We start from the raw sequence: 21,599 nt of genomic DNA, 5'->3' as shown, positions 1-21,599 counted from the left end.
GTAATGTGTAATCACAGTCAACCATTGTATAGACTCATCCCACTCTGCCGTCATTTGAAGCGTATGCAGTGGAAGCGAAATGCTTTCAGGAGTAGGAAGTTTGCATCACGTCCCCAGCCCGCGAGCACCGGTGTTGATCACGGGAGGGTGTGTGACAGCCTGGGTGAGGCACAGGGACACAGTTTCACTGAGCCCGGACAGCAGCCGGAGCATTACAGCTTATTTCATATTGCACAATACAAGTAGCATCTTCCTCCTAAATTGTTAAAAGTATATCTTTTTCTCATAGCCAATTTGAAGGAACATTTGTGAGTAATAAATATCAGGGAAAGATGTACTGGAAATCCTGATAGTCTTCTCCATTTGTAATAAGTGTATACGTTTCAGCCTGGTTGTAACAGGAGGGACAAGTAATGATGTTATCCTATCTGTATAATTGTGGGCTCTGAGTATATTATCTAACCCTTCTGAAATTCACTTTTTTCTTCAATAAAGTGAGTAAGTTTGGCTAGATAAAAATCTAAGCTTACTTGCAACTCATTGATTTTATATTTGAAACCTACCTATGATGCTGGGTAACTGTCGCAATGAATCCGCATCATTCTTAGACTTTTAGAGCTTTTATAATCCAAAATTAATTCCTTTTCACAGAGTGTCCACCAGGTAAATTATAGAATGCGGAAACAATTAAACAAGGAAAGAATGTCTTGAGGATGGTTCCACGTTGGTAGGAGTTACCACGACATACTACTTTTTTATTTTCCAAAGCTAGTCACTTCACCCTCCTATATTTGGGAAAGTACCCCCTCGCCTCTCCTGAAACTCCAAGACCATATTTTACACACCAGCGCTGCATGTCAAATCTCAGAGGACATACATGCTGTTCCTACTTTGCTAGGACTCTGCATATAAGGTGATATTAAATGTAAATGCAGTCATGTGTCACACAATTGTAATATTCATATGATGCATTCTATAAGTGAGAAGATACTTTTCATTATGACATTTGGTGGCAGCATGATCATCTCGGAATGCATTTCTATCATCTACATAGATAACTGCTGTGACTCAGTACTGACAAGGAAAACAGCTTGCCAAGAATTAGAGTTAATTTGTGAGATGAAATTTACAGAGATGAGGCTGTTTCTGAAGCTGCCACTCTAGCTACATAACAAAAAGTCCTCAAGCAAAGAGGCCCCCAGAGTGTCTTTCCATAGGTGGAGCATATTAAGGGGAGATAAGCCAATGAAAAGATCAAAGAAAAACACTGGAGTAAACCGTGTGGAAGCATGTCCGGAAGATGGACTTCTGGAAACTTGTAATAGTCTAAGAGAGATCTAGGACTAAATAAGGCTGGGGAGAGAAGAGAACCGAATATCTGTGTCTGAGCCAAGTACCTGTGCATTTCCCTCTGACATAATCCTTATAAGGAAACCAGGCCTGTGATACCTGGATGCCTTCTGGACCAGTCTAACCTTGGGAGCTTGTAATGGATGGGAGAGAAAAAAAGGGAAGACCTGTATCAGGCTGGAACTTACCAGAGTTTAGGAGTCTGTTAATGGAGAAACTACATGAAAAAAATCTGTGTGCATAAAACGTGTACAGATACATACATATTTCTAGTGCCTGATTGGAGTTTACAATTTTAAAAAGAACACCTGTGTATATATGCTTTCATTTTTCTTCCATTTTTTTTCATAGCAATTTTTTGAAGGCAATACAAAATAATGTGAAAGCATGCTCATTGGAAAGATTCAGATTCAAACCTCAAGTAGAACTTACTAGCAGGGTGATTTAGCAAAACTCCATACCCTGCCCCTAAGTCTCAGTCTGTTGATCTGTAAAATGCAATAATAGCGCCTACTTCACAGGAGGCTGTGAAAACTAAGGTGACTTCTGTTAAGCTCTTAAAGAAGTGCTTAGTACACAGGGACTATTTTTAAAGAACCACCTGCTAATGACAGATTTTCATGTACTGCTTTGATAATTGTATCACAAAGAGGAGGAATTAGAAACATGCTTTTGCAAGGGACCACAGCACACCGGACACTGAGGCAGATGCTCAACCCAGACTATAACTTTGTCATCAGCACATTCTTAACAGAATCGGTGTATGACAATGGCCATTGGGAAGAAAAAGAGCCAATGTTTCTTCCTTAGGAGTCTGTCTCCATCACTTTGAACCTGCACTCCCTGCAGTCTGCCCACCAACCAGCTCCCACTACTGCATTTGATGAGGTGGGGCAGAGGAGGAGATGGGGCCATCTGCACCACGAGGAGTTCATGGACAGAACCAGCCTTCAGTTTGCCATTAATGAACAGCTGGCCCGAATCTCCTGGAAAGCCTGTGTGCCTCAATGTAGATATTTCCCCTCAGTAGTAAATTTTAAAAAGGGATCCTGGTTTTTCAAAAGATAAATTAGCAACCATGCTCCCTAAAACTCACAATACTGGTAATTCTGTGCTGAACTTCATGTGCAAATTACCTAATCCGCACTTGAAGGAAATTTACAAATAGACATGGTGATGAACTGGATTCTCAGAAAACCTTCTCCCCTACTTCCTTAAAGTATACCTTTTTGCATGCCTTTCCCCCTATGGAGTTCATTTTCTTTTCTTTTGCATTATCTTTATCCATTCCTATAACTTGCTTGCCTTGCTTTTATGATGCTCCAGGCTCTGAGCTGTAAGCCTCTCACTGGCCATTTCTCCTTTTGCATTTTAACAAAGCAGGTGATGTTCTTTTTGTGCTGTCACTCACATTTTCCTTCTGCATGCACAGCTTTCTTTTATATGGTCCTCCTTGTGTACCTTTCTCTGTTTGTATCTACATGATCTTATTCTAATTATAGTTCTGGGGACTCTTCCTTTGAGGGCAGAAAGCCAGTCTTAACTCTATTGAGCTCCCTTGCACAATACAGCACTGGGCTTGGCATACAATGTGACTCATTGAATGTACTGTGTTTGTAAATGGGAGTTCTAGATGAAAAAGAAGATGTACCTACATTCAACTTCCGGGTTGATTAAAATTTAGACATGGCCTAACAAAATGTGAAGTAGGATTGGTGAGGATAGTGGGTGACTGATGAAATTTTGATTTGTGTCTTCTGTTTCAAATAAGAATGCCTATCCAGGGCATAGAATCCATTGACCAAACACAGTATTCTCCTTATGAAATAACACTGAGCTGGGCAGCCCCGGTGGTGCAGCGGTTTAGCGCCGTCTGCAGTCCAGGGTGTGATCCTGAAGACCCTGGATCGAGTCCCATGTCAGGCTCTCTGCATGGAGCCTGCTTCTCCCTCTGCTTGTGTCTCTGCTACTCTCTCTCAGCATCTCTATGAATAAATAAATAAAATCTTAAAAAAAAAACACTGAGCATACAAGGAAGAAATTATGGTAGAAAGAAAGCTTACTTAACAAAAAGATTGACTTGACTATTTTCATCAAAACATCAAAGCAGGTCCTATTCAAAATTGGACATGGTTTACACACAGCTTTTCAGAAGCACAGTGAGGGGATAGTTTATTGGGTTACATCTTCCCTGGGCAATAACTCTGGCCTTTCTTAATATGTCAGCATTCAGACAAAAATAAAGATTCTACTGCAAAGAAGATAGTGTAACAGTGGAATGTTTTGAGCTTTTAATTATTTTAGATGACTCAGGATCTTGATCATTCTAAGAATTCCTGAGTGCATTCCCTCCTTGGCCTTGTGACTTGGGTTAACAGACATGGATAGGCTTTCTCTCAAGAGAGAAGTCTGAGATAACTGGAGCCATGACTTGTGCCAACCTCTGCTGTTGGAACCCCTCAAACCAACTCCTGCCTTCTTAGGCAGGAGTCCCAGCTGTGTTCTCATATAGCCAGTGGTAAATACTTTATGGGAAGAAACAGTGAGAGATAGAAAGAGATAGATGAACAAGAGAAAAGGGAGAGGGAAAGGGATGGATGGAGGGAGACAGGAGTGAAGGGAAGTGAGGGAGAGAGGGAAAGGGGGAGAGAGATTGAGGAAGAAGATCCTTATGTTTGGAGAGATAAAATTCCAATAGTTGCTCAAGATCTCCAGCTGGAGTTTTTATCTTGCTTCTCTGCCTGCCAGCTAAAAACCTGAGCTTGGCTCCTCTCTCCCAGGCTACTGACAAACTGGCTCCCAAAGGAACCAGCCAGTCCTCATTCCCTCCTTCAGTGATCTGCACAGTGATGCAATAATTTTTCACACTTCTTTCTGGAAGTTTTGGCTTCCAGGGTTTGCTACTTGGTCATCAGCCCTGGGATTATCCTTAAGAGAAAAGTGAATGCAATAGAGACCAACAGTTCTTTCAAAGGGTTGCTTTGTTAATTGGATTAATTGCAAAATACATGTTTCTATGGCCTAAATTACTGGCTTTATTGCAAATGATGTAAAGTTATAGGAGTGGATATTTTAATTCACCTATTTCATAAAGTCAGGGCAGCTTTAGTAAATTAGATCCCAAGGGATCTTTTCTCCTTACTCTTTGGGAAGTTGAGGATAACTCTGCAAACAATACTTATCAAAGTTTACTCTTTATTATGTGTGGTCATTTGCATGTTTTATCTCCCCAGCTGGGTGATGTGGCTCTAAGGTAGTGCCCATTTCTGCATCTTTTGTGAAATCTGGTGATGTAAAAGATCTTTCTTCAAGACACTGATATTTTAAGTAAAGGTATATTTAAAGAAACCGATGTCTTAATTTTCTTTTAACCATATATTGTTGTGACTATTATCACTTCATTCAGGAAATAACTGCCAAGGGTCAACTGAAGGGTGAGGCCCGGAGGTAGGTGCTATGTGGACACCATGGTGAATTATACCAGGGACTCCAGGCCTGAGGAGCTGACGCCTCTGGCAAGGGAGATAAGACAGGCAGGCAGACAGAGGACTGTACAGCAAGTGTCAGAAGGCAGCAATAATAGAGTGCTGTGGAAATTCAGAGGAAGGGCAGATTACTTTCAGCGAGGAAAGTTGGCATTTGTGGGCAGGTTTGTGGAGGAGGTGGTTCTTGAGCTGAGCTCTTGATGATGTGTTCAAGAGGGTGATAAGCTCTCAGGCAAGCCTTGAACCAATTTACCAAATAATGATATTAACGGGGCATATGTTTGAACCAAGACCAAAGGCCAAGCACCAGCTGAAGACCCTCCGCAACCTCCAAATCCACTTGCAGCGCCATTCAGGATAAATACCCAATGGTTTGGTTGGCAAAATACATCCATGAGCATACCTGTCCACTATCTGATGACATCATTTTTCATTTATAAGATAGCAAAGTGTTTACCAAACCAAGGACCATTAAAAAAAAAAACAAGAGAGAATACATTGAAGTACCCACCTATTTATTATTAGATATACGCGCCCATTGACTTTGGCATGGCTACGAGGTGAGAGATGGAAGCACAAGGTGGCATGTGGTGGTGATGGGGAGACAGGCAGGAGAGAGAAAGAGGAGATTGTTAGAGGGGAAAGAGGTAGATTGTCTTGCAAGCTTTAAGTCGTCAGGTGTGTGGTCATTGACACTTCGATGCATGAAGACAAGTCAGGGCAGCAAGATTTAAGAACAATGTGAAATTAGACATATTCAAGAAAAATACTTGAAGATAACAAGTTGCTCCCTGCTTCTTGCCCTCCCCATCTCACACACTTTGCTAAAATTTTTTAAGGTTTCAATTTTCAGAGCACAGTTATCAAATAAAATACCATCTAAAAGATTGATTCTTGCTCCTTTCCCCAAATTAAAAAAAAAATGAAATCCTACTAAGTAAACATATGCAACATATTGTTTTCTAAATTTTCTAAGACTAAAGTTAAAAAAAAAAGTCATTTTGTTTCTATATGCATCCCAATACTTTCTAAAACAAAGGATGGACAAATTGCAGGGATGGATATTTAAATACATAATGGATATTTAGTACATTAGTATTAAATATATATTTTATAGTAGACTATAGTTATGTTATATTATATAGTTTAACAATATATAAATGAAATAATATTTCTGAGAACACCTTCTAGAAATAAGTTTTCTTCTCTCATGATGTATATCAAAACTTTTTCTAAATGCTAACTTTATAAATTCTCAAAGGCTAACCACAGTGAATTCTTCTTCAAACACAAGTGACATTTGCCCACACTACCTTTTATGTGTGCATAAAAACATGGCACACACAAACAGTGGACAAAACTGGAAAAGAACAGGTGGATATTACAGAAACAGCAGTAATGGTATCAACGTAAGGAATACAATGAATCAATTATTCCCTATTTGTGGGCCATGTTTTGTAAAGCACCTCCGAAGGAGGTGGGAGCAGAGAAGGCAAAGCATGACAGTCTAACCCAACTCTGTGAATATTTCTTTTTCTTCATAATTTTTATCATAATGTGGTCACTTATTAGGGCTCCAAGGACAAAAACTACTGTGAGGTGAAAACTATTAGTAGGGAAAAGTCCAGAATGGGAACAAGTTGCTTAAAAAAGATGGGATATGTATCGTACCTTCAAAGTTAAAATTTGGGGACTATATAAAACTGTTGCAGGAAATCCCAAAACACCAAACTTGAGTTTGAACTGAACTTTCAGATCCTAGAAAACTGTATCTCAAAGAACTGAAAATGAAATCCCATATTCCTAACTTCTTTAGAAAGCTGGCCTTATGTAATCTCTCATCACTCTACGTTGTCTTGGAAGATTAACTGCTCAGGTCATGCTCAGGGCTAAACCTCAAATGGCTACAGATCATTTAGATCTTTCTTCTCTAGCCAGGGCATGGAGGATGAGGGCTGTAAGTGGAGCAGCCATGGAAACAGGGAGAAAACATCTCCACATGACACTAGAGTCCTTCCCCAGAACCTACATAATTAAATAATGTTCTAAATGCTTCCAAGGAACTCTGAGGAACAAATTCAGTTTTCATGTACCCTAGGTCTCAAAAATTGTGACTCTTTTGGGCTGGTGCCATCTTTGTTGAGCTGCATGGTCTTCTGCAAAACTGTGGTCCTGAAAATCTCTATTTTCCTGGAAAACTGAAACCTATATTTCTATTTGGTTGTGTGGTATTGGATTCAAAGGTACGATAGGAAGAACAAGGGCAGGAGAAAGCCCCTACATTCTGGGAGAGCTTTGCATGAGGAGAAAAATAGAGATTCAAGGGAAGAAAGGCATTTAGAAGAAAAAAAAATAAAAGTATCATTAACAATCACCAATCATTACATTTCTTTTATAAGCATGCAGATATAGTTTGCGGGCCAACAGGTTTTTCTTGATTATTGAATATGACTTTTTGAACATAATGAATTTATAATGAAACAAAGTATGTCTTCTTGTCAGAGTTGAATATCAAATACTAATTTTATCCCCAGCTTTTGCAAGCAATGTCAAGAAAGTCATCAAAAATACTTTTACTGGGCAGCCCGGGTGACTCAGCGGTTTAGCGCTGCCTTCAGCTCAGGGCCTGGTCCTGGAGTCCTGGGATCGAGTCCCACATCCCTCAGGCTCCCTGCATAGAGCCTGCTTCTCTTCCTCTGCCTGTGTCTCTGCCCACCACCTCTGTGTGTCTCTCATGAATAAATAAAATCTTTAAAAAAATACTTTTACTACTTATTGATAAATCTCACTTTCCTGTGCCTGCACTGTGTTTGTAAGCTTTTAACCTTAGGGTGACTTCTGCTGCTAACAAGTTTGCCTCGAAGTAATCTCTCCCAGGGGGCTCCTGTCTTCTAATAACTACCTTATTTTTCCTAATGTTTGATTATCACTGAGGACAGCTACTGATGCCACCTGTGCCCTCTCCCTGCCAGGGCGTTAGGAAGAGACAAGTTTTCACTGAGCTTGCTTACTGATGGTGGCAAGACAGGATAAGAAATCATGATTGCTTGATACTTTGGGATTCTACTGGTTGGGAGCCATTCACAGCCTGAAGGTCATCTGGAGCATACTCAGAATGAAAAGGAAAGGTAAACCGGGTTCAACAAAACACAATATAGAAAATGAATCTGCTGGATGTAAATAAATAGAGATTAGAAAATGGTTTTCATCATCAAATAAGAGTTTTGGAGTTATCTGCGACTCCAGTTCCTACTATAGCAGAAAATCGAATGCTTGGTAGTTCATACACTGTCTGTGCTGAAATACAACTTCTCTTCCTTTGCTACTCATTGTTTCCCTTCAAAAAGAGTTCAGAAGGAATTCTAAAGGACAAGAGGGGAGTGGTGGCTATCATCTGCAGTCCTTCCATATAGCCCTTTGCTCTCCTGGTTCCTTAACAAGGATTTTTCCAGGAACTGAACTATGGACTAAATCTGAAGCAAAGAGGAAAATCAGTATGAACATTCATTAGAAGAATGCTTGAAATTTCCCTGTGAGGGGCCAGACTGTGAGATTTGTGATAAATCCAGTGGTGGTTTCAACACACATGGGCTGGGAGAGAGCTATCTCATCTGTTGCTTATAAACAATTTATATTTATTGATGAGAAGACAACAGAGAGCTGATAAAGGCAAACACTGTCTTCATTTTATTTCCTTACACGTTATTCTTACTACTAGTAGATGGCAGATTCTAGCATTTTAGCTGTAGTTCTTCATTTCCAGAGTGGAAGGGAAAGCTCTTCACATCACATTTTGCTTTGCTCTCACTTCTTAACTGGTTGTTAGCACCATAGAGAACTCATCCTCTGAATCAGCCAGATTTTGTAAATGTTTTAAAAACACATTACGGGCCCAGATACAAAATCTCCATCACCAACTCTAAAGAATTTTTGCATCTGAGCAGCTCTTCTAAATCTACTCACGCAATCAAGATCACTTTGCATTAACCAGTCATGAGTCACTACGTATTGTTTCAGAAGCTCATAAAATACTCCATATTTTTTTCTCATTTCTTTTTTTTGCATTCACAGCTTGGTGCTCAGGGAAAGCTCAAGGTTTCCTACCTTGAGTTATTGGCTCTACCTTAGTTATTGGCTTCCTACAGGGGACCCAGCTGAGGTGAGGAATCAAAGCTGTTACCCCAGATCAGCTTCTTGCGAGCACTCACCTGTAGATGGCGCTGTCTTCCTTGCTGGGAATGGATTTCAGGTCTGTGAGTTCCAGGAACCTATCGTGGAAGTAGTGAAGGTGTAAAATGCACACCAGCAGAAAGGAGGTTGGGATGAAGATGCGAGTGAATAGCTCTGCCACGGTAAACTGTTTTAAGCCAAGATCCTCAAGCCTGTAAAATAGAACAAAACAAAACAAAAATCAAGAGCTTTCTTAGGCAATGAGAGGCAACATTCTTTTCACTCTAAATTCCATCACAGTCCTTCACTGGCCTCAGTTATACCATTTCTTGCATTCTCCCATTTCTTTCCTCTCTCTCTCATGCATTCGCTTTGGTTTTGTCTCCATCAGTCCAACTGACCTGCTCTTACAGTGGTCAGTACCAACCTCAATAGTGCCAAACTCAATGGTTGCTTCTCTGTCTTTATTTCTGCCTCTAGTCCTTCTTGAAACAATCCTGGTCCTGGTGTTGCCACACTGTCCTGGCTTTTCTCTTCTGTTGCTGTCTCCTCCTTTTTTAATTGGACCTCCAGATGTGAAACAGCCTCAGATTCATTCAGTGTTGAGTCTTTTATCCAGGTTATCTCACAAGTCCGCGGGGATTTATACACTGTCTTAATGCCAGGGACTCACGTGTGCATTTACAGCTCAGGCTTCTCCTGTGGACTCTCGTGCCCAAATGTCTATCAGGGGTTGTTTTTTTCTCTCACAATTATTGTATATTTAGGGTCTTCCAAACAGTACTCTTGATTTCCAGTTTTGCTCAGCCACACTGTTGTCCACCCCGGCCCCCACTTGAGTTGTCTCTGATACAATCGTCTACACTGTGCCAAATTCTGAAATAAGGAAGTCTTTCTTTCTTTGCCTTGGCATTGCATTCCTCCACACTTTCTTCAGTCTCCTAAACATCCCTTAAAACTGCCCACTTCTGTACCCATCTCTGCACCACTTGCTCTGGATGAAACCACCATAAATTCTCATGGGACATGTTGCTGGTGACCCCGCCTCATGGTTTCTACTCTTGCTTTCTGACAGCACTTTTTTTTCAGCCAGTCAAGGGTTCTTTAAAGACTAAAAATTTTCACTAAGAATAAGATGCCAACACCACTACCTACAAGCCATGCATATCCCGGGTGCCTGGCTCCATTCTCCACCTCTGCTCCATCCACTGTCCCCCTTGCTCCTAGGAGGTGAACCTTCATCTGCTTCCTTGTCGGCACCAAACTCAGTCTTGTCTAAGGATCTTCACAGTTGCTGCTGTCTTTGCCTGGGATGCTTTTCCTCACCTTAACTCCCAACTCACACACTTCTCTTAAGGCCAGCCCTTCAGGTGGAGTTTAAATGTCACCTCCTCAGGGAAGCTTGCCCTGACCACTCCGTTTATAGTTTGTATTCTGCACTATTCACTACCTCTGTCTGTTTCCTTTATAGTCTTGCCACAATTTGTAATTAATTTATTTGCACAGTAAGTAGAGTTTTTTGTTTTTTGTCTCCTCCACTGGAATATAAACTCTGGCAGTACTTAGACTCTCTCTTGCTTCCTGTTGTGTACCCAGGCAGAGTCAGTGTCTGGCACGTGAGAGGAGGCATTTGGTAAATATTTGTTGAATGAATGTTATAGTCATGTTAGCCTAGCTACATGGCGAGCCTTTCCTTTTAAGCTTTTCTCTTAGCCACCTCAGCAGGCTTCATTTAGTTCTATGCCCAGTTCTAGTTACTAGTTTAAGAAGTTGGTGGCAGCAAATCAGAAAAGGATATAGTACATGCGCAGATCTATTACACACACAGAAACGATTATTTCATCTGCATTAGTCTATTAGCACTTTTTCTATGGCCTTCAAGTGCTCCTTAGAATCTTAGCACCAGCCACATATATGAGGAGAGACTGCTGCTTTATATTACGAGCCTATGAATCGACTGAACTGTTGAACTGAGCTTCAATTTGGAAAGTAGAAGGCATGATTGGCTGAGCAGTAAGCAGGTATTTCACATGAAACAGACATTTTAAAAAGTTATTTCATCAAAATGGGGCAGAAAATGCACTTTTAAATCAGTATTCATTAGGTACATACTGTATGTGTCAAGCCCACGGCTCAGCAGGAAGACCATGAAATGATCTGTTCTCAAGGAACTGATAGACACCGATGACATCATGCTATACCAAAACCTTCTAAAGATGTCTGAACAATATGCATGCAAGTCTTCACTCTGTTACTTTTACAGCCCATTTTTACACCAAACTGCTTACTTTTCTTTTTTCAATCCCGTCATATTTTGCCACAGGCCTGGGAAGTTCTCGAACTGATATGTGTATATAAAGATAAGCACCAGCATAGTGTAGATAACTACAGACATCCAAAAATATTTTAGGATTCGCCTCCACCATTCATAGTGCACCTGTGAATCAGATGTTGAAAAACAAACAAGAAAAAGAATTGATTTAAAAATATAACCTTACAAAAATCATCACTTGTCGTTTATTCAAGTACGACAAGTGATATTTACAAATACTTGAAAATCAAATCTATTTCATGTTTTGTGTTTGAGGATCTATTCCTCGTAGAGTCAGTTGGATCTGGATCAGAATCTCAGTACAACCAGAGTTGCTAACTACACCCTTGGGTAATTCGCTGGTCCATTCTGAGCTTCTGTTTCTTCTTCTGTAAGTACCTACTTTGAGACCTAGTATGAGGATGAAATCATCATATTTATAAGGCTCTCGGCACAAGACCTAGTCTATAGGAGGCATTGAAGCAATGATATGGTAGATGTTGCCATCATGGTAGTTACTGTTGGGAGAAAAAATGCCTCAGTTTTGAAATTCCAGTATTTAAAAGTATTGAGATACTTTTATTTCTATGGGTGAATTATTGTAGTTGCTTGACATGTTCTTATGGTTGCCTGCAAGAATAGTGTACTGCTGCACTTGTTTCTATCACCAAGCTACAATTTTTCTGTGACTTAAGACTGAATTTGTAGAGAGGCCAATTCATCTCAGTAGAATCTTTTATAAATTCTAATTAATAAAATACTAAAACAGTTGATGCATTATGCATACACACACACACACACAAGGTTTTCTGATTCTAAAGTCTGAAGTACAAGTGAACTGGGTATCAACCCATATTTTAGATTATCCAGCCACTGTTCTTAAATTACTATTCAAAATTTAAAAATTATACAGATGTTTTTCTTTATCAAAAGTTTGTGAAAAAGTCATTAACTTTTTTTGTTTTTTGTTTTACTTTTTATGACCCCTAAATTTTAAAATAATGGATAAGCTGAAGTCATTTCGCATTTTAGGCCTTCTAAGTTTGTAATGTTTTAACTGCATTGATCACTTTATGTAATATGTTCATGGGATTATAGTAATTTAGAATCTTGTCAAAGGAAGATTGCACATGCTCCCCGGATGTCTACAAGAATAAAATAAACAGAGGACAATCATTTACCCACCTGATACAAGGCCACACAGAACAGAAACAGCACCATGTAGATGATTTTGTACATCACAATTTTACCCTCGAAGCTGACGAAGAAGAACATTCCTCCACAGACATAGATCCAGTACTTGATGAACATGGCCACCACCAAATTGCCCAGCACTTTCATGATGTCCTGGTCATCATCTTCTTCCATTTCCTCTTCCTTCCTTCTCTCTTGCTTCTCTTCTTTGGGTTCATCTTCCTCCTTCTCTTCGGCCTCTCCTTCCATTTGTATATCTTGCTCATCATCTTCAAAATAGAAGACTGTGCTGTTAGACTTAGCTGATTCCCTGCCCAGAGCCACACTCCTACTGGGTGTTGTATGTCGGACATGGAAGCACAACATAAAAGTGTTACTATGTGATTTGAATGATTTTGGGCTGTTCCAGTAAACAAGGCAGCATGTTGAGCTAATCATAATCAATGTATATAACCTTCATGAAATATACTTAAAAGAAATAAACCTGGTAATACATTATGCTAACTTTTTTATAATACCTAATTCCATTTTTAGTATCCAATGACACTTTTAAGTACTGCAGGATCTAGAAAAATTAAGTCCACTGGTTTTGTTTTCCACAGTTTTAGCTACCTGAGGTCAACCATCGTCTAGAAGCAGATGATTCTCCTCCTGACATATCGTCAGGTGAATAACAGCCTAACACCATGTCACCTGCCTATGTTAGTCACTTCATCTCATCACATGGACATTTTCTCATCTCATAGCATCCCTAGAAGGCTGAGTATAGCATGAGAAGATATTTTGAGAGAGAGCGAGACGACATTCACATAATTTTTATTACCATGCATTATTAATGTTCTATCTTATTATTAGTTGTTTGCATCATTCTGTACTGAGTTTATAAATTAAACTTTATCATAGACATGTATAGGAAACAACACAGTATCTTTAGGGTCCAATACTATCTGAAGTGTCAGACATCCACTGGGGTCGAGTAACTCACCCCTTATGAATAAGGAATCCCCCATACATACAATCACACAAATGAAAATGGATCTATCAGTTTCAAATTCTGATTATTTCAAGGCTCTGAAAGTGTGATCTTGAATAAATCATTTAACTTCTCTGAGCCTGTTTCTTCTTCCCTTAAGTGGGAATCAGTTTTGTGAGGACTGAATGACAGCACATTTTCAAAAGCTTCTTATAAAGCTTTCAAAAGCACATTTCAAAATAACATGCACACTAAATTGTTCGGATGGGAGCCCTGTTTTTTTTTTATTATTATTATTATTTTTTAATCGCGCCATGTTAATGTTCAGCTTTATCTGATCTGAAGCATAGAAGTTTTCTGATGTATTGGGGGTGCTCTCTCTCTGTAATTTTGCTGAGTATAAAAATCTCCGGTCATACTAATTTACCTTTTTCTTCATTTTCCTGACTTCCAATTTTGACCTCAGATAAAAGAGCTTCCTTTTCTTGAAGAGCTTTTTGCTCTGTGAGGTGCTGCCTCAGCAATAGCCAAAAAGTAATGGTGAAAAGTATCTGAAAGTAGAGAATTAGCAAAAACAAGAATTAAGCCACCCATTTGAAGTGTAAATAAAATTCAACATATGCAATGTTTTCTCCACATTTCAATGGAAACACAGTAAATAAGTCTTTCTATTTGAGACAGAGTCGGGAGCCCACTAGATTTCACCTGAAGGTCACTGGCTTTTAAATCTCATTTGCTAAAGACACAAGCAGGCGTGTTGAGGGCCCAGGGAAGGTGTCCCGACAGTCCAAACTACTTCCATCTGGGCCGGAAATCAGCTTTGGCAATTGATCTCCCTGGAGGTGCTAGTCCTTGATTTCCTGTCCTGACTGTGACATAAGCACAATTATAACAGGAAGACATATTTCTTCCATAATGCTTGCTGACTCTGCAATGTTCCTTCTTATGAAGAATTCCACAGATGGGAAAAAGAACATTTCATCCCGGAAAACAGAACCTGTTAATATCCCATTCATCTCCCAAAGCTGAAAGAAGAATTGTTCTAGGCATCAATGCTAGTATATTAAGATTTTGTTGAAACCTAGGAAAAAAAAAAGCTGATGTCTTTGGGGAGCTGCTCCTTCAGGGAATATAGGACCTGGCACATAGTAGTTGTTTTCTGCTAGCTTTATTAAAATACAATTTACATGCCCTACAATTTGCCCATTTAGAATGGGCAACTCAGTGCTTTTCGGTAAATTCATAGAGTTGTGAAACCAACACTGCAATCAATTGCTGAATATTTTCATCATCCCCAAAGAAACCCCAGAGCAGTCACCCCATTCCTGCCCACCTCAGTCCTGGCCAACCACCAATTTACTTTCTATCTCTGGAGACTGCCTAATCTGGGCATTTTACATAGTGGAATTGCTTAAGAAACATTCTTTTGTCAGTGGCTTCTTTTATTTGGCATAATGTTTTCAAGGGTTATTCATATTGTAACCTGTACTGACACATCACTTCTCTTTGTTCCTTGATAATATTCCATTGTATGGACAGAAAACATTTCATTTCTCAGTTGATGGGCACTTAGGTTGTTATATTTTTTGAGACCACTCTGAAAAACTGCTATGAGTATTCATGTACAGGTTTTTGTGTGGAAATAGGTTTTCAGTTCTCTTGGGTTTAATACCTAGGAGTAGAATTGCCGGATCTTATGGCAATTCTATTTTTAACCTTTTGGGGAACTGACAGGGCATTTTCCAAAGTGGCTGCAGCATTTCTCATGCCTCCCCAGCAGTGTAGGGGTTCCAGTTTCTCCACCTCCTCATTAATACTTACTATGATTTGGCTTTTTGATTCTAGCTATCCTGGTGAGTGTGAAGTGGCATCTCATTGTGGTTCATAGGAGGATTTTAATAAATATTTGCCAAAGAAATGAAAAATAGGCAAATGAATGGGTCAATTTCACTTAGAATAACTGCCCACTTAACAATCCATAAATATCCACTACTCCTTTGCCTACAGCATAAATCAGACCTAGTAAGTCTTGGACAACAGGTTTAGGGCCTAAAGAAGTAGAGAACCAGAGTGCCTACATTTCTGAAAACCTGGCACTAAACTTATGGAAGTCACAACAAATTGAACTATAGCTGCAAGGTGGGAAAGAAATCTGTTTCTCTAATGCATGTCTTATAGAGCCTAGGAATAGGTGGGGGTAGATGAGACACCTGTCCTGGAAAAGGTGATTTACAAGCCAGGTTTGGAAGGCATGGTTGATGTAGTTTGATGGAATGGGAAAGACACTCTAGCAGCTGAAGGATGCTACCAAGGATCTGAGTCTGGCTCCCCCAGAGTGGTCAGACCTCTGAGGACCCGGAGCATATTCTTTCCTTGTCTTATTTTCCATCACAGTGACCCATTCATACTCTGCAAACAATACTTTGTACTTTGTACAAATACTTTGACATTGTACTTTGACAATATACTTTGAGAATGTGCAAAGACGTGTACTTTGATGAGTATCACTGTGATAGAGACTTTATGGTCTTGGGTTGTGTTGTTATCTATGACAAATCCTTGTTTTGTTTTGTTTTGTTTTAGCTTCTGGGTACGTTAAAATATAGGTGCAGACCCTACTTTCCCCAGAATGACACTGTTTTTTTTTTTAAACAAGTAATACATTTATTTCTTCAAAAATGTCCCCCACCCCAAGAGCTATTCATTTTAGATTAGACAGGAAGTAGTTCAACCAGTTAGCTGGCATCCATTTTCAGATATCTCTTCCATATTCTGAACAGGCGGAAATGGATTTGCATAGTCAAAAGATGAGGTTTTGAATTTCTTTTATAAAGAAAAGGCTAACTTACCAGTTTTGGGTGTGTGTTTGAGTGGAAGGTCAGGGAGGGAGAGAAGGAGACGGAAGAGTGTGAGACAAAGGTGACTTGTCAGTGAAAATATTCTGTGGGACTGTCAGCATGGAGTGGGGTTTGAGAGAGAAAGTGGGAGTATATAGGCATGAGAGTTTTGTATGAATAAATGAATAAATGAATGAATGAAGTTGCCATGGTCTGTGAACACAGGGGATTATGATCTAATTTCTGTCATTACTATTTACCTGTTAGGAGTTTCTCTTTTACCCCAATAGCCTTCACCAAGTCTGTTAAGAGAACCAATCCTTGGTATCTACTAGCACCCCGTTTATGCCTGGTTGCCTTGGATATGGGGTGTCTGGTAACCTGTAAAAAACGTGCTTGATCTCAGGGAAGGGGGGTTTTGTGTGATGTAAATTAATGCCCCTTTCAGAGAGTGATTCTCTGCCTAGAAGAGAAAGGTGTTCAAGGCTCACTGAGTAATGACACGAGACCTCTTTCACAGTCTTAACACAAAGTCATCAGCACAAAGGGAATGTGTTTTTAGAGTCTGCCACTTTGTCCACAAAACAGAAAGGTTGGGTCTGAAGTAAAAACTATTAAAATGGACCATGAAAATAATGAGCACTGAAAGATCATGAACCTTGTTCCTAGGCATGAAGGAATATCATATCATCTGCAGAAAGAAAAAAGGTAAGTGTCACACTTAATTTGTGCTGCCAGCAGTGTTTTTTTTTAAGACATGATTAAAGAAAAAATGTTTTTTACTAATAATCAGTGAACACAGCAATGTGTTCAGCCTGTTTTGAAAACTGAGATCAAAGAAAATTCTCCAACCCTTGGATACATTTTACATGTATTTTCCTATTTCCCCATCTAATTTCTACTACACTGTAATTGACATTAAAATATAACAGACTATATTTTTCCTTTCAGTGGAAAGCGTTATTTTAAATAAAATATAAAATCATGGCATAATATTTATTCACATTTAGATCATAAAGACCTCTAAGCAATATAAATTATTTCTCAGAGTTCTTAGTCTAATCTTTTTTTGTAAAGCACAGAATATTTGGAACCCATGTTAGCAAGTTTGTGCTTGGATATGCTTATTATGGTTATTTTGGATTCGTCTCAATGTTTTGTTTTCTTGTTTTCCTATTCACTTACCTTTGAGGCAAGTTCTCCTGGCTCTTTCTTCTCTAAAAATCCTGGGACCTTTTTAATTTCGGGGAGTTCAAAACTCCATATATACTGTAGTATCAGCAACAGATTTCCATAGACAACCATGAAAGGAGAGCTTATCATGGCATATTTTCTTCTGTTGCGAATCATCCAAAGGGTGCATGACCAAATCAACAACACGAAAGTCAACCAGCTGTGATAGGTGATGCTCCAAGCCTCAAGGGAAAAGGGAAGGGACAATATAATGATGATCAGTACAATGTACAGTCCCCACTCTGTTAGGTTACAAATTATCTAAGAGGAAAATGTCAATAACATTCAAATCAGGGAGAAGAGAGAGTGGTGAAACCATGGGGAGACATCCCAACCTGAGGCATAGGGATGACCTGAAGAGAAAACTTGATCTTGCTAAGAAGAAGGTGTGTCTTCAGCTTCTGCACATTCCAAACAATAACATCAAGTTCATTTAAAGGCCAGACTCAGCTTCTGGCCTGTAAAGGGTAGGACTAAAAAGCCATCAGACTCATTGGACAAATGATTTATCTTCTTCATTCACACTAAACTTACAAAGAACCAGAAATGAATCTCAAAGGGCAGGTACCAGAACAATACATAAATCAGGCTCAACAGTATTATTAACTTCCAGAGATCTAGCCTTTCCTACCGATATCTCATACCTAATTTTTGTGAAAAGACCTTTAAAAATGTTTTCTAGATATGTTTGAGGCTATTAAAATCAATTGCATTCCTGAATATCACAAATTACCAAGAGTTAGATGGAAAGTCCAAGAATATCACAAATTACCAAGAGTTAGATGGAAAGTCCAAAATGTTTGACAAGCAGAGTGGAACAAACAAATATTTCCTCTCAGAAATTTGTAAATTTGTTCTAGAGGACACCTAGCTTTGTAAATGGTGAATTATTTAAAATTTTTGGTTGAAACATATGAAAAACATAAACTGGAAATTAAAATTGCTTTTATTAAAATTAGATTAGTGACATAGCTATTCTCAAGTCTGAATTATTTTCATGTAAATATGATTTCTTAGAAATACTGTTTATTAAATTAGGTAACACTGAATGCTTTTGTATTTGCATTAAATGCACTATTAAATGCATTTATCTCAGTATGAAATGCAGATGTAACTGCCATTTTTTGTGTGTGATCCAGGAAAAAAATCACAGGTATTATAATTCCAGCAGATTCACCGCCCCCCCCACCACCACTATTCTTAGGAAGGTGAGGGTGGAAGAGGAAGAAAAACAAGTTATGAGGCACTAGGCAATAAGTTTTTTAAACCTATTTTATTTATAGTGCCTAAGTCACATATATGCCTTTCAGTTATGGTAGTTGGGATACTTCTGCATTATGTTCAGTTTCCAGATTGTTTGATAGTTTAGTAAATTCATACTTTGTATTTTTGAATAAATGCATGTATCATTCTAACACATTTGGCTCCTCAGGACTGCCCTTTCTGTCTGTGATGAAAACTCTGCTGCAGTGGAGTGCTTCCTTGGAAGGCAGGCACTTTTAAAATATTAGTATTATGGCTCCACTAAAACAATGAAAATGGCACCAGACAAGGACATATCTTTAATGAAGGATCTCCTCTGTTATGTAGTTTTTACAATAGAGTTTTTCTACTAAGTAACAAAATGTGTATACCAAGTCTTTTTTTTTTTTTAGCTCTATTTCTTTACAAAAAGAGAGAGAGAGAGAGAGAGAGAGAGAGAGAGAGACCAAACTAGGGGTAGCAGGTGGTTCAGTCAACTAAGCAACTGCCTTCAACTTGAGTCATGGTCTCAGGGTCTCTGCTTAGTGAGGAGCCTGCTTCTCCCTCTTCCTTTCTCTCCTTCTGCTTGTACTCTTTCTCTCTCTCAAATGAATAAATAAAATCTTTTTTTTTTTTTAAAGAAGGACCAAGCTAAACAGGCTTATTTTTAGAAAAAAGAGAAGAAGGGTGTATATATACTCTTTTGGGTTCATAGTCAGAATTGTAAATTGTGTTTATATTTGATATTTTAAAATTAGAATTTTGTTGTAGTTTAAATTAGAAGTCGATATATCAAACATGTCAAAAAGTGCCCAAAGAACACAGAATTAATACTATTTAAAGAACAGAGTCTGCAATCACTAAATGAACCACCTTTAATTTCAAGGAACTTTCTCTTTGCCAGCTCTCTCTCTCAGATGTGCAATAGAAACTGAAGTCGACTTAACATGCAGGTGCAATTGGAAGACATCTTGAGAGAGTGTCTGGAGAAACTTTGTTTAGGCATCTTCTGTCTAGAGGTAGAAAATATTTTCATTTTTTATCACCAAAGTTGTCCATGGGATCTCGCCACTGACCACAAAATACAGAAGAGTTTTGTGTTAGATAAGTGTTAGGTTTCTCAAAAATAAATTCGTTTTCCCATACAAGCTTGTTTTTAGGAATGTTACAAATTAGACTGTCTTTTATCTTCTATCTCTAGGCCAAAGGACTATTTTTTTGAAGCTGTGATGCCAGAGATGGAAGATGTACCTCAAAGTGAGTATAAACACACGTCAACTGAGTGCTTGCAATTGGAAAAGCTCTCGGGAACTCTGGTTGTTTGATGTTCAAATTGGTAAAAATTTATTGCAACTAAGATGGGGTAAAGTCTCACTCATATTTAAGATAAGATGTGAATGTAACTCTCACTGTTTGAAGGAAATAAAAGCAGTCTATGTCAATCTTGGACACCACCATACCACACAGAGCCACTACCCAGTAGATCCTCTTATTTTTAAATTTATTATTTTTTTTTTAGAGAGAGGGAGAGAGAGAGAGTGGAGGCAAGGCAGAGGGAGAGAGGAAATCTTATGCAAGCTCCATGCCCAGTGCAGAGCCTGACATAGGGCTCGACCTCACAGTCCCTAGATCGTGATCTGAGCTGAAATCACAAGTTGGATACTTAACCAACATAGCTACCCAGGAGCACCTCTAATAGATCGTTTTAAACTGGCAAATTAGGAAACAGTCTCATTAGACAGGCTAATTTGAGAGAAATGTATTAATATTTTCAAGGAGGTTAAATAGAACAGAACATTATTTTGAAATCTGTAATATAAAGATCCCAAGAAAAATAACATAACCAACCAATCTGTGCCAAGGCACTAGGAAGATTATATATTTGTGCCAGACATGAGAGGATAGTGGGGCATTTGTCAGGCATGCTGGATGTCCTCTCTCATACATACCATCATGGCAATAAGGGCACAGATGTAACTTTGCTTCATAATAAACTGGAACACGGAGACCATGGCATGAACTTTAACACTTCGTTTCTCCTCATGGCTCCTTTCCTCCTCAAATTCTTCCTTCTCGTCCTCTTCTTCCTCTTTCTTTTCTAGATGGAGAAATCATTTATACAACTTTATGCTAATATGTGAATTCTTGATAAATATCCCCAGCACTGCAGCACATATATCGTTTTACAAGAGACTTTTTTTTTTTTACAAGAGACTTATTTAAGACATCAGATATTATTTTCAACTAACAAAGCCCTTAGAATGCCAACAGATTCAGGTAGTGGTGCCTGGTCAGTAATGGAATCCTGTGCTCAGAAATCCCAGAAAGAAAATTTCAATTTAAGAGGGTATGGAAGGTAGCCTCCAAGATGCTCCCAATGAATCCTACCTCCTGATGTTCATGCCTTTGTGTAGTCCTCTCCCCTTGAGTGTGAGTGGGACCTCTGATGAGCTGCTAACAAAGAGGAGGGATGGAATGTGACTTCCAAGGTTATATATTTAAAAAGACTGTGGCTTTAGCCTTGGGCCCTTTCTCTCATTTCTTGCTCATTCTGAGAGAAGCCAGCTACCATGTTGTGAAGTGCCCTAAGAAGAGGTCCAGGTGGCAAGGAACTGGTGTCTCTGGTGAGCAGGCAACAAGAGCTTGAGGCCAGGCAGTAACTACACGATTGGGCATGAAAGCAGATTCTCTTCAGGTAAGCCGTCAGATGAGACCACAGCCCAAGCCAGCAGCTTATCTATGACCTAATGAGAGACCTTGAGCCAGAGAAGCACATCTTAGCCACACCCGATTCCTGCCCCCAC

General features: G+C 39.1%; 1 protein-coding gene across 4 annotated transcripts in view; it reads right to left on the bottom strand.

Moving 5' to 3' along the window:
• The window catches only part of PIEZO2 (piezo type mechanosensitive ion channel component 2), a 450,920-nt gene that overhangs the window by 88,391 nt on the left and 340,930 nt on the right, over window positions 1-21,599 (bottom strand). For 3 of the 4 annotated variants that reach the window (XM_041744387.1, XM_041744472.1, XM_041744630.1), the window contains exons 12-17: window positions 20,745-20,893; window positions 17,506-17,736; window positions 13,911-14,034; window positions 12,502-12,779; window positions 11,294-11,442; window positions 9,044-9,217 (exon numbers count right to left, since the gene is read on the bottom strand). In XM_041744387.1, coding sequence (XP_041600321.1) covers window positions 9,044-9,217; window positions 11,294-11,442; window positions 12,502-12,779; window positions 13,911-14,034; window positions 17,506-17,736; window positions 20,745-20,893 — 1,105 coding nt within the window. Of the gene's footprint in view, window positions 1-5,346; window positions 5,389-9,043; window positions 9,218-11,293; window positions 11,443-12,501; window positions 12,780-13,910; window positions 14,035-17,505; window positions 17,737-20,744; window positions 20,894-21,599 lie in introns of all 4 variants that reach the window. The other variant, XM_041744552.1, reaches the window with a different exon arrangement.

The sequence above is a fragment of the Vulpes lagopus genome, chromosome 1, assembly GCF_018345385.1.
Source record: "Vulpes lagopus strain Blue_001 chromosome 1, ASM1834538v1, whole genome shotgun sequence".
Classification (NCBI taxonomy): domain Eukaryota; kingdom Metazoa; phylum Chordata; class Mammalia; order Carnivora; family Canidae; genus Vulpes; species Vulpes lagopus.
Note: the sequence above shows the minus strand (reverse complement) of the source record. Positions and strands in the feature narration are given on the sequence as shown.